This window comes from Thyridium curvatum (genome assembly GCF_004353045.1).
Source record: "Thyridium curvatum strain D216 chromosome Unknown NODE_11_length_606192_cov_83.229133, whole genome shotgun sequence".
NCBI lineage: Eukaryota > Fungi > Ascomycota > Sordariomycetes > Thyridiales > Thyridiaceae > Thyridium > Thyridium curvatum.
In genome coordinates, this window is record NW_022156766.1 from 116,315 (window position 1) to 131,804 (window position 15,490).

General features: G+C 54.2%; 3 protein-coding genes across 3 annotated transcripts; 1 reads left to right on the forward strand and 2 right to left on the reverse strand.

Annotated features, from left to right (window-relative positions):
* Positions 1 to 1,153: 1,153 nt before the first annotated feature.
* Positions 1,154 to 3,974, forward strand: E0L32_002652 (uncharacterized protein; the record flags this gene model as incomplete). The annotated part of the gene is made up of 3 exons (XM_031136865.1): positions 1,154 to 1,167; positions 1,342 to 1,494; positions 1,760 to 3,974. 3 exons carry the CDS (start codon positions 1,154 to 1,156, stop codon positions 3,972 to 3,974), a joined length of 2,382 nt encoding a protein of 793 aa, XP_030999854.1.
* An 8,510-nt stretch (positions 3,975 to 12,484) lies between these two features.
* E0L32_002653 (uncharacterized protein) lies at positions 12,485 to 13,461 on the reverse strand (the record flags this gene model as incomplete). The annotated part of the gene is made up of 2 exons (XM_031136866.1): positions 12,485 to 13,010; positions 13,088 to 13,461. The coding sequence occupies 2 exons, from the start codon at positions 13,459 to 13,461 to the stop codon at positions 12,485 to 12,487; spliced, it is 900 nt and encodes a 299-aa protein (XP_030999855.1).
* A 1,079-nt stretch (positions 13,462 to 14,540) lies between these two features.
* Positions 14,541 to 15,267, reverse strand: E0L32_002654 (uncharacterized protein; the record flags this gene model as incomplete). Its single annotated transcript, XM_031136867.1, has 3 exons — positions 14,541 to 14,689; positions 14,740 to 14,860; positions 14,905 to 15,267. The coding sequence occupies 3 exons, from the start codon at positions 15,265 to 15,267 to the stop codon at positions 14,541 to 14,543; spliced, it is 633 nt and encodes a 210-aa protein (XP_030999856.1).
* Between the last annotated feature and the right edge of the window lie 223 nt (positions 15,268 to 15,490).

Sequence of the window (15,490 nt, forward strand, 5' to 3'; positions counted from 1 at the left end):
GGCGGGTCTTTGGTCGTCGTCGGCCGTTCCTCGCAAGGGCCACCACCCCTGTCATATCGTTGCGCAATTGTTGCGATACATCGACTTCAAGTACCTTTCTTCTCCGACATGCCCCCAACTTCAATGCCTGGCCTGTCTCCCCACCCATTTTTCCTCCCTCGACCTAGTGACTCCGTAGCTTTCTACTCTCTCTCACCTGGCATGGTACCTAAGGTATGGCACAGAGAAGAGGGTCCCGCCTCGGCCATCGTCAGTCCAGCTCATGCGCTCTCCACCGTATCGTCTTTTCCGTTTTCCACACCCTCCTCTCCGTCTATCCAGACACCCCGTGCTGCTTTGCACCCACCACCCACGCATGGCCGTCCGTCTCTCCCCCAGTCCAGTCCAGTCTCGTCTCGTCTGCTCTGCTCTTCGTCTCTCTTCATGCTGGTGCAGTGGGCGAGTACATCTCCTCTCTCACCTCTCTTCTGCCAGTCTTAAAGGCCAGCATCTGTCGCCCATTCCATCATATATCCAGGGGTCTCCACCGTGACCCTGTCAATGTATTGTCGGGTGTCTTTACCTCGTCCTCTAGCTCTCCGCCTGTCGACTCCAAAAGAGGTATATACAATAGCCACACCCTTCTTCACCACCCAGGGACCGTCTTCTCGATTCATATAACACCTCCCATCTATTTCCTTTTACCGCCTCGCCTTTCTCTGCTCCCGACACCAAACGCCAAACTCGGCCCAGACTTGGCCCTTTCGACTCTTTTAGGTCTGTCTCTCGTTCGCACCTGACCTGCCCACGTTTCAAAACGACAACGAATATCGCAACCACTTTGCTCGGTACCTTTTTTTTTTCCCATTCTAAACACCGCCGTTTTAATATTTGTCTCCGGTTACATCGCGCTCTGTCTTGATGCTTTCATGAACCTTCTGCGCCGAGACCAGCTCCCTAGACGAGAAGCCTCTTTGAATCGCTTCACATTGCCAACACCTTGAACCCTTCTTCGCACCGAGGCCTTCGAGATTAACTGCAAACCCGGCTTGGTGTAGCTTCAGCCAAGACCGCCGCTTCGCTGCCAGAGAGCAACCCGGTATCAGCATCTGCTTGCCCGCGACTGACTTCACCTGCAATCCTGCTGTCCTCGCGCGGGACACTGGGCTTCACCATGTTTCGCCAAAGGTACGTCCCTCTTTACTGCTCCTCCGTGACCCGGTCCAAGCATCGCCCGCGTCATTGTGGCAGGCAAGACATGTCTCAAGGCATGTGCGCATAGCTTCAGATGTCTTTCCAAAAGCACAACTTTGCCTGCCGCTCCAGGATATCTTGTCACTGACCAAGCTTCCACACCTACAGAACCAGCTCCCAAAAGCCGGGAGATGAGTTGTTGGCCAACTTTCGACAACAGTTTCCAGAGGTGGCCACGGCTGCATCCTCAACATCACCAGCAGGACCGGCCAGAACAGTGACTGCTGATCAACCTGGCATGCCCGTGACTGGCCAGGAGCGGTATGTATTCCATTTTCCTATACAGACATCGGGTTCGCCCTTCTTCTGCAAGGTGCTCTCTGTCTCCCTCCTCTCGCATGCGCATCATGGGATAAAATGCGCTGCCCCAAACTCGTACTGCGACACCGCGGGGTAACTCGCGCGGAACACCGCCGAGGGAGCTCACCCCTGCTTTTTAGCAAACGAGGAAGACTCTGGGCAGCGCCCTGCTTGGCGGTTCTTCCATCCTTCTGCGTATTGTGTGGCTGACATGTGTCGGTGATAGGAGCCACAGCCTCAGCCAGGAGGCTTTCCGTGACCAAGATCCTACCCCTCGTGCCTCGGGGAACGATCCATGGAGATTCACACCGTCACTGCTGGACCCCAACTCCTTTTCTTTCGCCAGCTTCGCCAACCAGCCCCCAGGTTACTACACTCCAACTCCAGGAGGCACCAACACCCTTTATCATCCGCAGGCTGGTGATTTGCATACTCCTACGCTCGGCCTGGGCATGGGACTCGGCACACCTCTGTCCATGCCCACGTCTGAGGGCGCGATCCACCCCGGCTCGACCATGATGGACTTGGCAGGCTTTCAGCAAGGCCTGCATCAGCAACACTTTCACCCGTTCAATCCGTTCATCCAGCCACCGCCGCCTCAGCAATCGTTCGCGCCGTCGACCTTTGTTCACCAGGACACTGGGTATGAGACCATGGACCAAGACGGGTCGCCGATGGACTCCGATCCTGCAGACGAACGCATGGGCTCTATCGACAGTGCTTTCCACAACCAGTCTTCCATGGTTGGTTTCCAGCCGAGGCAGTTTGGTATGGTTATGGATGCTGGGCTGCCGCCTTCGGCCGAGAAGTTCCGCTTCCACTCGACTCTGAACGCGCCGACCGCTATGATCAAACACGCCGACGAGATCCCAGTCACCTATTTGAATAAGGGGCAGGCGTACTCGCTCTCCATCATCGACACAGCCTCGACTCTGCCCATCATTCCGGGCACGCGCTATCGCACCTACGTAAGGGTCTCATTTGAAGACGAGCAGCAGCGCCAGAAGCCGGGGGTATGTTGGAGCTTGTGGAAGGAGGGGCGCGGTACGAACGAGGCGCACCAGAGAGGTGGGAAGCTCCAGGCTGTCGAGTATGTGGAGGCCGGGCAGCCGGCCGAGGGGGACGACAAGAGAACGCGCATCGAACTCGAATCGTCCTCATTCGACGGCTTCTCGGTCTTGTGGACCCCTGGGATCCACGGAGCAGGCGAATGCAGTATCGCGGTCCGGTTCAACTTCCTCTCCACCGACTTCAGCCACTCCAAGGGAGTCAAAGGCATCCCGGTTCGCCTCTGCGCCAAGACCACGGCCATGTCCACGGACCCGGCCTCTACGAGCCCAGACTCGTCGACTGCCGAGATTTGTTACTGCAAGGTCAAATTGTTCAGAGACCACGGTGCCGAGCGAAAGCTGTCCAACGACATTGCGCACGTCAAGAAGACGATCGACAAGCTGAAGCAACAGATCGCGCAAGCCGAGAGCGGTATGAAGGACTTTGGCAAACGCAAGCGACCCAGCGGATCACACGCCAAGGGCCACGATGCGCAAAGAGTTGGCAAAGCTCAAAAGCACAAACGGACATGGTCAATGTCGTCCACAAGTTCGGCCGGAGGCGGTCGGCCCCCCATCGAAGAAGATCTCCACTTTAAGCTCCAGACGCTCCAGGACATGTTTACCAGCACGAGGCCCGTGAGCGTCCTTTACCTCAAGGGGGAAGACATGGACGATCCTGATCTGCACCCAGTGTCACTTCCCGGCGAGTCAACAGACATTGCCAAGGTCGAGTCTCGGGAGGGTAGTAGCGCATGGCAAGCACGGAGCGGGCGGAGTTCGATTGCCGGCTCCTCGCTAGTATCACCCTCGCCAAGCTCCTTGTCGCTACACTCACAGGTATCGGCCACAGGACCCAACGCGCAGTGGCAGGAGTTCCACGACGATTCATCCGCGACAAGACAGGGTTCCGACCAACCCACCAAGGTGAACAAGATGGATGATGCAGGCACTCTGAGCGGCTGGATCGAGGCGCTCGGCGTCGACCATTCGTATCGGCCTCCGGCCGAGCGTGCGGCGAAGCCTGTCGCTTGCTTTTACATCCTCCGTCGCGGCACGGCCGACCCGGAGCCCCGCGGATTCCATCGCGCCGTCTATCTGATGCAGAGAAACCTCCGGGAGTTCGTGACACGGGTAGCGGCCAAGTGGAACCTCGACCCGTCCAAGGCTGTGCGGACCGTGCATGTGTTGCAGCGGGGACTCGAAGTCGAAATGGATGACGACGTGATCGCAGAGCTTGCCGAAGGTCAGGATATGGTCCTCGAGGTCAACGAGGTCGGGAGCTCCTCGCAGGCCAAGAGAGAGTGGGAGATGTCATTAGACGTCCCTGGGGACGGATCATCTGCGCGCACGGCAACTCAGGGCGGCTACGAGCTGCGCCTGACCTTCTGAGGGGGGAACACGTGCATGCATGTGTCCTTGTCTTCGCCGTGACGACCGGGACCACCCCATTCATCCGGTGCCGACGAGTCCAAACGCCGGGCCGGAGTGTTTACTACTACTTTCTTAAAGCTCGGTCTCTTATCTGACGAGCATGATGAATACGACTTCACGGGTTGGGTTGTTTTCTTTTTCTATATATATCTTTACTTCGTCGGCGTTGTTGATCTTTTATCAAGATACCAGGCCCCTTCCTCAGGGTCTCTTTTCACCATATATTAGTCTCCCAGCGTCATTTTCCGGGACGATACTATCATTTTCTGCGTTCTAGAGGGAGGTCAAGGATTGAAACTCATTGTTGCATTTTCTTTGTCTACCTACCTCACGGCTATATGCTGCGGAATCCCGCGGCAACGATTTAGAAGGACGCAGTTATCACCGTCTCGCAACCGTCGATCACCATTGGCTACCCTTTCCATCTACCTATTGTATTACGGGTCATGGATAGATGGGTCTGGATGGCCGACCCATCATTGGGTCTCTTCTCTGGGAAGGGAAATTGGATACACACAGCCAGGCTTCTGCCAGAAGCGTCGCGATCAGACCCACGCAAGGGTGTTTCGCGACGTTTGATGCGGGGAGCAGCGCCTTGTCGCTGCAATATCGGGTTCACTCTGGTCTTAGTGGGGTCGTACCTGACAATCCATGGAACAAGGCGGATTGGATTAGCGAGCAACACAAGAACAAAAAGGGCATGGATTCAGGACCTCAGCGTGCCGGATCTGATGTCCGTTTCTAGAACGTCGCACGAGATTATGGTCCATGCTGGCTGGGGGGAGAGAAATATCAAAGAGCTTGGTGCAATGACGTGGACGGAGCAATGCTGATTGGGGAGAGACCATGCATAGGTGCAATTTCGCAGTGCACGCGAACGGAAGGGCAAGCATCTCTCGACATTGACATGGAGCATTTACCAGGGAACACACCACAAAGTCACATCACGTATTTCAAACCATTCATTCCGAGACTTCCTCCTCTTCCCTACCTACCCTTGGTGCTACTCTACCTGCCTAGCCCTGTTTTCCCTTGTCTGTCTACCTCCAGTCCCTACCTCCAACTGTATTCTATTCCCTCAACCCACCCACCACGTCAACTACCGTCTCCCGAAAGAGAGAGGAAAGTGTTGCCTTTTCCCCCCAGGAGGATGGATGGGCAAGGATAATGTCTAATCTACTGTACCTGTAATCATAATTTGTTTGTGTACATAGAGATGTATGTATGTGTAATGGGAAAGCAAGGTACTTCTGCACGACTGGTCTGCTCACTATTAGCCAGGCAGCTCTCTCTCTCTCTCTCTCTCTGCCTGGTTCTGGCTCATCTCGGCGGGTTGACACTTTAATCTTGCAGTGTTTGGGACCCAGGCGGGCGGGCGGTAGGCAGATTGCCCAAGTTAGTGGAATAACAAAGGTCGAAGGAGGCTCCGGATCGGGCGCGTCGAGCCCCTTCAAACACGACCATCATACACTTAATTCCCTAGAGGGAGGGCCTTGTGGGCTGTGGTAGGCTCCCCAAGGTCTCCCAGGGCTCCCTAGGGTTGGCTAGCACGGGCGCCACAGTCGGGCCTCGATCGATTCTGGGCCTGTGGACGTGATGGGGACACCCTTCCCCCCCCTCGTCCACTCGGGCAATTTCCATCAAATTGCGAAATCTGGCCGCTGGAGAATGGGCGTGGACCGTTGCATTGGATCTGAGATGGGAGGGTGATCTCGTCGTTCGGGCTGGCCCCACTGTTTCATCTCATCGCCTGTCAATGTTGCGGTGATTGCGTTTTTTTTTTTTGCTTTGTTTTATGGAAGTCGATGGAAGCTACCTGTTTAGCATCTACCTCTCGATCTTTGAGACGAAACACGACCAAGTGAGCGGAGCGAGTGTTTGTTTTCCTCTCTGTAAGATTGGATCTTCGAACTGAACAATGCATGGGTGGTCGGAGCTTTTGATCCGACCCCACGGTCTCCATTTTCCTATCTGGGGGGAAAAACGGGAAAAACGGCTCTCACAACACGCACAGTCATGCTGGTGAAGGAGACATCACAGTGTCGACAGGATCCCATTCGTCACCCTATCGCACAGCGGTGGTGCCGGAGCCAAGGAAGCCAAGCAAGAGCACGATGGGGACGCATACGGAGCAGAAACGGTTCAATCTAGAGACGGAGCCTCACCATGTACGGGAGAAACGAAATGGAGAAAGAAAATAGACATCTACACCCACACCTCCCCAACGATGGCGTAACTTTGTGGAAGGTAGACGCGCCGCTGGCGCGGCAAAAAATGTGGCGCTGTGAGCACATGGTATCTAATCACGGGAGCGTTGTTGGAATAGGTACTGGAGTGTTCAGACACGATCGAAGCTGGCGTCCTCGATTGGATTGCCTCGTAAAAACGGAGCATGTCGGGAAAACGGTGCAGGTCGCATCGCATCGAATCGCATCGGATCGTCGCCTAGGGCTGGCATGCACAGCCACAGAGATCGGCAGCGCCAGCTGCTTGGGTGCCCAATAGCGGCGTCTCACAAGCCACTTTGCAGATGTGGCGAGTGTTGCGCGTCCCTTCCCATCAGTCTCTTTCTTTCCTGTGTCTCGAGACGGCGTAAAGCTTTTAGGGACAAGACGGTCTAGAATCGGGAGCATGGACCAAGGGGACTTTTGACAGGCTATGCCGAGAAAAGGACTTGGAGAGGGAAAACGAATGGTCAATTCGCCATGTCGACAACCCCTCGCCTCGCGCACTTCCGCCCCTCGGCACTCGTGGCTCACAGCACTAAAGAGGAAAAAAATGAGCTGAAAAGCTAGACGGTCGCTCGGGAGCGGAGCCTTCCGCCCCAAGTACTTTAGTCTATCTTGGACCAGAGCTGTTGTCCAGGCACGGGCACACAGTCGAGTACGGATAGAGCAGATTACGTTGAACCGAGACTGGGTTGAACCGCCTAATTCTCGTTCTCCGCTGTGGTACTTACTGACCATGTCGAGAAAGTATCCTCTTTTTCTACTTCTCCCAAAAAGAGGATAATGCTTAATGCCTAGGTACTGTCTTGACAGTACAAGACTTGACCCCATACAGGCCCAATTACGGAGTTGGGTAAAGACACTACTTACCCATAACGGCCTACGTTGCGAAACTAGGCTGCCCGTCCACGCAGCCTCACTGGCCGGCTTTGTATCCCACCATGTCTTGAGGAGGTGTCAGCCCCACTCCAGCTCCGTTTTTGGGTACCGATGAAGGATGAGACGGTGCCACAGACTAGCGTTTCAGCGCCCTCCAGCGCCATGAGCTGGCCGCCAATACTTGCCCTCCAACACGACTCCAGCGCGGACTAAAACGGTAGCACCGTTATTAGTCGTCCACCAGCGCTTTCGGAGTCGTCCCTTTGCTCGATGGCCAATATTACCCCTGAAAGCCATCTTTTCCACTTTCACTTTAGCATATCGTCGTGTCCAATCCACGACGAGCCTCTTGTCATACTTGTGCCATGAGAGAGACAAAGAACAGCCCATGCCGACGTCACGGCCGGGCTCCTTGAACTGAAAAGACCTCTCCATTGGCCATTGGGGCGCCCTCCAGCCATGGACCGCCGGCAGCTTCATGCTCCGGTCATGGATAGAGGACGGCGCTATTGATGCTGCAGCAGCCGGGCCACGATCGAGGGCACCTGCTACACTCCCCAAGGCGGGCAACGATTGACCTCCATGGGATGAGGGGGTTTGCGTAGGAGCCCATTTTGAACGACCAAAGCGACCAAACGCGGGTATATCAGCAACAGCGTGGTCAACCGCAAGCCCTCCGGCTTGCTGCAGCACAACCACCAAAGTCTACACGGCTCGTTTGAAGAAAGGCTGGGCGATGCAAGACTGCGATACCTGGATCATTCCGGCAACGCGGCATCGTCTCCTTCTGCCAAGTGTTCGGACAATCTGGCATCTGGCATCACGATCTTGTCATTGCACAGCCAGGTGCAGGGGGGGTCAATGCCACGAGTGTCAGCGCAAGAGATCAATCTCGACCGGTCGGCAAATCTCTCGGCACGCAGAATCGCGCGACTGAGAGTCATCCGAGGGGCGCCAAGCCTGGGGGAGCCAGCAGCATGCATACTGCATGTGTCAATGTCAGATCTCTTGCTGCCTTGTGTTGGTTCTGCAACGGCCATGCCTAGGTGAGCACCCTTGGACCGAGAACGAGGGGAGAAAAGGGACCCTGAGAATGCGTCTGTCTCCTCCAAAAGTCACTTGATCGATCTACGGCACCATGGTCCCTTGTGGTTGGTATTGAGTCCATCTGCATCTGCATGCACCTCGCGCCTGCATGCAGACCCCAACGGACGAGGGTGCTGTATTGGGCGAGACATGGAGACACCAGAGGCGTCCCGTACCGGTACCTACGGTGGAGTTTTTCCTCAAGGAGTGTCAAAGGTCTCACTCGCCACAGCCGGCGGCTCGATAGTGGCGCCCGGCAGCGCTAACCGTCGAACTGAGACCCGCGTGAGGGGAAAAGAGGGGAGGGGCGTGTGCTGCATAGGTAGCACAGTGACTGGAAGCTCATGTATGTGCTGCGTGCGTTGCGGAAGTTGTGGTGGCACCCCTTTTATTGGCACAGTGTTCCCGATGCGGGTATCCGACTGCCGATCCTGTTCTATCAGGGCCAGCCAGAATCTTCTTGCACCTCCGGTCCTTCCCTCCGGCGAATCAAAGCCGCAAAAAGACCGAATTCGCCAACTGCGTCCGCCGACCTGCCATCCCGGCGTAGGCTTCATGTCGCTTTCTCCTTGGCTCGAACGAGGAGTACCGGAGATAAGGCCGAGCTGTGAGCAGGCAAAGCGATTGGCCTCTCTCTCCTCTTGCAGGGCCTTTGCTAGGCCGCCTAGGCCCTTGCGCCTTATGATGGCTCGACACATGCCTGCCACGCCTGCGGCACTGATGATGTGTTATCCGCGTGTCCGCCGGGTGCATAAGGCCAATCACGGAGCGGATATGCAGGGTTTCAGCTGATCAGGGGGGAGGAAGAGAGTTCGTCTCGAGGGCCTCGACTGCGCGGCAGTTCGTTGGCAAAGTTAGATGTCAGCATGTCGTTCTGCTACATCAGCCACACGTTTTGACGACAAGCGCAACTAGTTTTGCGGGAGACGCTTGAGGAGATCAGCAGCACGAGCATTCGTGGCTTGAATCGGACGACTGCCTAGTTGGGCGTTCTTTGTTTGTGCATGTTCTGGAACAGTTTCGCCACGAGAGATTGTGATAGAGCATCGAACCAAGCGATTCCCATGTGTTGAGCCACAGTTGGGGAAGCGTAAGTACCTCTCTATCAGACGGGGGTTAGAGTTCGACTAGCACCAGACTGTGGCTTGTGGATGCGCAAAGCAGAGACTGCAGATCTCTTCCTCACTAGCCACAACGCCACAGGGTCCGAAGAGGGGGGCCTGGGTTGTACGTGCGGTGAATGGGTTCAGTATATCGATGCTGGAAAGGCGGGCGAGGCCTGTCCTCCGAGATACATTGCTCGTAAGTCCTTTGCCACAGCCAATCTAGTGGCTGGCCAGATGCGTGAGGGGGAAGGAAGTCAAGCCACAGTCAGGGTCTGGGAGGAAAAGAGGAATTGATCGTCTCCATGCGTCGCATCGAGACCGGGATCCAATGGCATCGCTCGATGAGAAGAGTCGCTTTCCTCAAAGGGTAACCTAACCCATTTGCCACCAGGGTGGGCGTGAGCATATGAATCGTGGCTGGGAGGCAGCCCAGAGCTCGGCGACATCACGGCTGTGAACGAAAGCCACAGTGTAGAATGGAAAAGGTCTGTGGCCGCGTATCCGGTGTGGTTCAGATGGGTTGTTCGTCATATGGCGATGATCCTGTGATGATCATCCCCGTCATTGTGGTGGGTTGTGAGCGCCACAGGTGGCTTGAGCACAGTTTCGAAAGTTCGAAATGGGGGGTCAAGCCACACAGGTAAAGTGTAAGTCCATGATCGACGCCCCAAAATTGCCTCTTTGAGAATGCCCTCAGATTCTGCGAGGCGGTGCGATTGGCCGGAGCGGGGTCGGGTGGCCAAGGTATGATGCGGGATCGGCGGGGACGGGCGAACAACGGCCGTTGCGGGAGAACCCCCGCCTCGCCAGAGGTCACCGCGAGCCGGAGTACATGCCGCTGCCAATTGCGCATGACATCCCTCACTTTCTTTTGTCCTACGGTGATCGTGACGCACGTATGATTGCGGGGCGTGGACGGAAGAGGAAAAGGAGCACCTAGGGAGTCCTCTCATGGTGTTGCTGCTATTCTTAGCAACAGACTTCAAGCTCAAAGGTATTTCTTGTAACTTCAAGTTGCGAGACATCTTGGGAGAACATCGTCATGTGGATACCAATGAGCCGGGAAAAGAGGAAACCTCAGACCGCAAATCACCTTGTTACGTTGGCGGTCGTCAGCAGCAGCAGCAGCATAATGACAGTTTTCGTGCTCACAAATCGGCATTCGAAGTCAGAGCATAGAAAGGGACTTCATAACATCAATGCTAACTGTGAAGTCTGACCACGATGTAACATGTCTCAATGCTCTGAAGGGCAGCTTCAGTCGATGCCACTGGCAGGACCCTGTCTTTCTTCGATGATCATAGAGCTGAGATTCACTCCGTTATCTCCTTTTGCGCCCATAGCATCACCCATTTACCACGCTGTATTGGCGGGCTCTACTAAACATCTAAATGGCGTCTTGAGGTTTTCGATTTGCACTTGTAGGACTTTGCATATCCGACGAGATCATATGTCAGTAGTTGAAACATTCCCGTCCTCCTCTGCAGTGACATCTAGACCTTTTAGCCTATTTGAGTGTTGACCCTGGAGATGGTATTACCAGAAAGGTATCAGCCAAGCTTGACACTCACTCATGCACACCTGAATCTGGTCTTTGATATAGGGCTTTAGACCGCACACATCATGTCGAAGACTCGAAAGCATACGGCGCGGTGGTATAAGAGCATATTAAGAAGGGAACATAATTACAAGATGGCGTAGTAGGCATTCGCTTGTATATATATGATGGCTTGAGAGGGCGAGGAAGTAAATGGAGCTTGTTGTTTCAGCATTGATGATAAGAGTCGCTCCATTGTATGCCACGGTCCCCTATGACCGTGAATACAAGCAGATCATCTTCTCTAGATCTCATGGGGAAGTTATCAGTTGACAAGGGTACATGAGTACCTGCCATTTTCCATTTCTTAGCCATGTTCCCAATATACCCTTTCGCGGAAACAAGTCAACACGACGAAGCCCCTTCCTCTCCTGACTATACCCGCCCTTCATTATATGTGTGTATTAGACAGTTTCCGGAAGCCTCTTGAGCTGCCAAACCTAGGGGTTATTGATCCCACTACCACTGTGTTCAGCCATGGGTTGAACTTGAGGTAGACTGGGCCAAATTTCCATCATTATATCATCCATCATGCTGACGCCAAGCTCGAATCCTTTGGGCAGCTGGCCATATAATCTTGTGGGATGATAGGAGGGTCTGAGAGTCATCACGGAGCGTTGGCTTTTCTTCTCCTATCTCAAATAGACCTTTCTCATATTCCTTCTTTAAACTTCCCATCACAAAATCGCGTATGCAGAACACATCCAGGCCCAGCATAAGATAATCGTGTGAGATAGACCTGGTCTACATTGCTAACTGTTGAGAACATGCTTCATGATTTGACAAACTTCATCATACTGGCTAGTTGACAGAGGCCCCTGCGGAGATATGACTAGATTGGAAGACAGTGTAAACCTAGAAGACTAACCAATCAAGACATCAAATAATAGGAGCCCACCCTGAGCATTCGGGGTTCAGTGATGGCTCTCAGGTGTAATGCGTCGCATACAATCAAGAAAGTTCACTTTGTACGAACGAAGGACTGGTTCTCTCCAAGTAACGCATTGAAAAGAAAAGTGCTTTTGGGTCTATGGCAAGGAGAGATTGCTGGCAACGGACAGCGCAATTGAACTAATGTGAGCAATCACCTCGCTCGTATGTTTCTTTCAAGGGCACCGTCATGCTCCATTCTCCCGCAGCATGGTCGTCGTCGTGGTTCGGTGTCAATGACGCCATGTGTCGTCCTGCAAATTCCTCGAGCTAGACACGAAGAGGCAAGACATGGACAGGGCTTTAATGAAGAACACAGCATCTCAGTTAAAAAGCCCAAGTCCATGACACGAGCACGACTTCGTGCGCGCATGATACTATGGGAGACAGCTTACACGCCCCCGTGAGGCCAGCAAGGCATACCTGCGACTGGAAGAGCTGTTCATGTCATTATTATTTGCTAAGATACATGTGCGTATTCGAGGCAGAGAGTGGAAAACTACATGACAGATATTAGAGTGCCCCTGAAGCCCCTGATCCATCCATATTTGTTGGTGTTACAAAGTACAAGGTCCAGTAGAGAATCAGTTCTCTTGCCGCGCCTTATTCTTGGGTATCGACTCCTCCAGACTGTTATTCGCTTTAGGCATCCACGAAGCTCTTGACATTGTTGAGCCAGGCCAGGTACTCCTTCTGCTCCTTCATGTCCATGTAGTCGGGCACAAAGACAGCAAGCGCCTGGGTGATGCCGCGCTCCTCGAGGTATCGCTCCATCAGCACCTGCAGATCCTCATCGAGGCTGCCAAAGGGTGGGCCGGGATAGACGTCCTGCGCCTTGTGGGAGACCTCGGCGGTCGTGCTGTGAGCCATGGCGGCGTCGGCGTAGTAGTACATGTTGTCGACCATGATGCCGCCGTCCTGGGCTGTAGCCTCAATGTTGAGAGCGCCCTTGCCATCCTTCTCGATGACGATGTTCAGGCGGCAGGGGACGGGAGCCTCGCCACCGACCATGTCCTCCACCTCGTCGGCAAGGTCGCCGGCGGTACGGCCCTCCTGGGAAGCCGGAGCACGGGAGCCATCGATATCTTCGTCAGCCAGGGCGGCATCCTCGTCATACATTTCCGGGTCGTAGTTGGCGAGGTCAGCGAGCGAGAAGGTCACGGTGATCCTGAGGGAAGCACATGTTAGAATAGGCTGTCCCGCTGAAGCGAGCACAGGGAACCAATGCGGAAGCGCGCAACTCACTTTTCGTTGCCGTAGGTGCGTCTCAGGGTAACCTCCTCCTTGCCAGCGATGTCCTCGACCTCGAACAGACCACTCTCCAGGAAGTCCTTGACACTGGCGGGCTCAGGCTCGTTCTCCTTGACCTCGGTCTCGTACTGGATCTCGCTATCGAGCTTGGCCGACAGCTCCTCGTCGACCTCGCTGTTGGCCGGCGCCCTCCGGAAGAGGGAGGTCGAGAAAGCCGAGGTCTGTTGGGGTTTGATAGATGCGAAGGAAGATCTGAGGATGGAGGCCGACCGGGCAACAGTCGCTGGCGATGATCGCCTGATGGCCATCGAGGAGAGGCCGCCAAGGGCACGAGGCGCGGAGCGCGCAAAGGCTCGCATTGACATCATGATGCTCAGGTGAGGAAAGGACAAGTGTCTAAGTTTGCAACTACCCAGAATCTGAACAAGGAGGTGATATCGAAAGGAGAGATGGAAAGCGACGGGTTGCGATGATGCAGCTAGTGGAATTGTAAAGTTCCAAGCTAAATTTTTCGAGGAGGTGGTCCCGACCACAGCTAATGGACGGACAGCCAATCAAACTTGGCATACACCATAATTATAGTACAAGTCCATGAACCCCGATGTTTGGATCTTCATTCTTCAGTCAGGAGATCCCCACCACCATTGATGGCCAACACGTCTGCACCTTCTGGAAGAGTCTTTGGCAAAGGATGTGGCTTGGACATAGCAAGAAGAACATTTACTATCGTAGATCCTCAAGTTATGTGTTTTGAGGCTACAGGGCCATTTTAATGGGAACTATTAATTTCGCCGACTGGAAGGCGTGCCGAACAGTGTTTGATATCAGGAGGCTCCCACCAACAGGCGTTTTGAATCCTTTTCAGTATGGTGAACAGGGGAAGAAACCTCTGCAACATCGTGTCATTTTTGTTTCTTGGCAAGATTGGTCTCAAAGAATGCACCGAGAAACAAGCTTATTGAGCCCGTGGACCCAGTCGTTCAGAGTCTGTTCAGAAATATCGATGCCCTGTGGTGCGTCTGTCGCTTCTGCTTTTGCGTTCATAAATCAGAGGTGACGTTTTGTCACTGCTCTTGCTCTGCAGGTGCCCTGTCCCCATCGCCACATAACCTGCCCATGTTATCGCGTGGCGAGGAAGACTTGATAGCCTTCTATAGCTGCATATGCTAGACTGGCAAGACTGGGTGTTTGCAAGGAAGATAGATGAACGATGTGTTCAGAAAGACCGACCATTCCTCGAATCCCCTGGGCTTTGCAACAGCTTCGAAAGGCGCCTTGAGGGATTTGTTCATAGCGAGACGAAGGCTGGCTGCAACCTGGCCATTCCTAGGCCTCTGCGTAACCCAAACAAGCATGTCACTGCATGCTCGTGCCGACTGAAAGGATGGTCTGGGTGTTGTATAGCCAGACCGTGGCAGCGTGATGAATACGCAGCGCTTGTGGGCAATCAGTGGTCTCCCTTGGGAGGAAAGCTAGACGGGCTGACCGTGCCCGACTCTGATATCCTGACCCAGGCTAACGTCGTCAAGTACGTCCAGGATCCTTCCCAGCGCTCTAGGAGGGCCACATTGTCCTCGGTCGTGAGCTCCGGCAGTACTGAGGAGATATGAGTATGTGATATTGGGACACCATGCGGATAAACTTACAGAGCCCATTCTTGTATTCCTTCTCCAGAGTAGCGATCTTGAGTTTGAGAAGGTCTTCTCTGGCGCTCGCTGGTCTGCCGGGTCTCCGAGCCTTCTTGACCGCTTCAAACTCCTCGTCGTGCTGGTGCACGTAGCTATCACGACGAACAAGGCTTTAGAACATACCAACAGGAAACTTGTCAAAAGATTTGTTTGAGACTCACGCTCTGATCTTCTGCTGAACCGCCTCGGGAGAGAGGGGCTTGTATCCGTTCTCTTGCACTGCGTCTTGAAAGAAGGCGACGCGCTCGACTTTGGAAGCTGTGTGAGCTTGATATCTCCGAGGAAAAAAGGGGGAAATGGGGGGGCTGGCGGACTCATTGGTTGTTCATTCTTCTTTCTAGAGGCCGCAATCTTCTCAAGTCGCTCATCTCGGACCTGCGCTTTGTGAAGGCGCTTGGAGTCGCGAGATCCCTGGTGGAGAGCGCCGATATTGCCTTGCCTCTTCTTGGCAATCTGCTTCCTCGTCTTGGCGAGTGTGGACGGCATTGTGTATTTGCGGAGTAGTAATCCGTTGCACAACTTGAAACAGGTCTCGCTGGGTACTTGTCGAAGCCGGCAGCCTGATCAAGGATCTTCTTTGATTCTGGATGCTATCCATCCTCATGATAAAAATTTTAGTGGGGGCACACCTGAATCAGAGAGGGGCTTGCGCACTGGTGCTTCCTGTGGTGGGGTGCATGACGGGCGGTCCAGGCCTGGGACTTGGGAT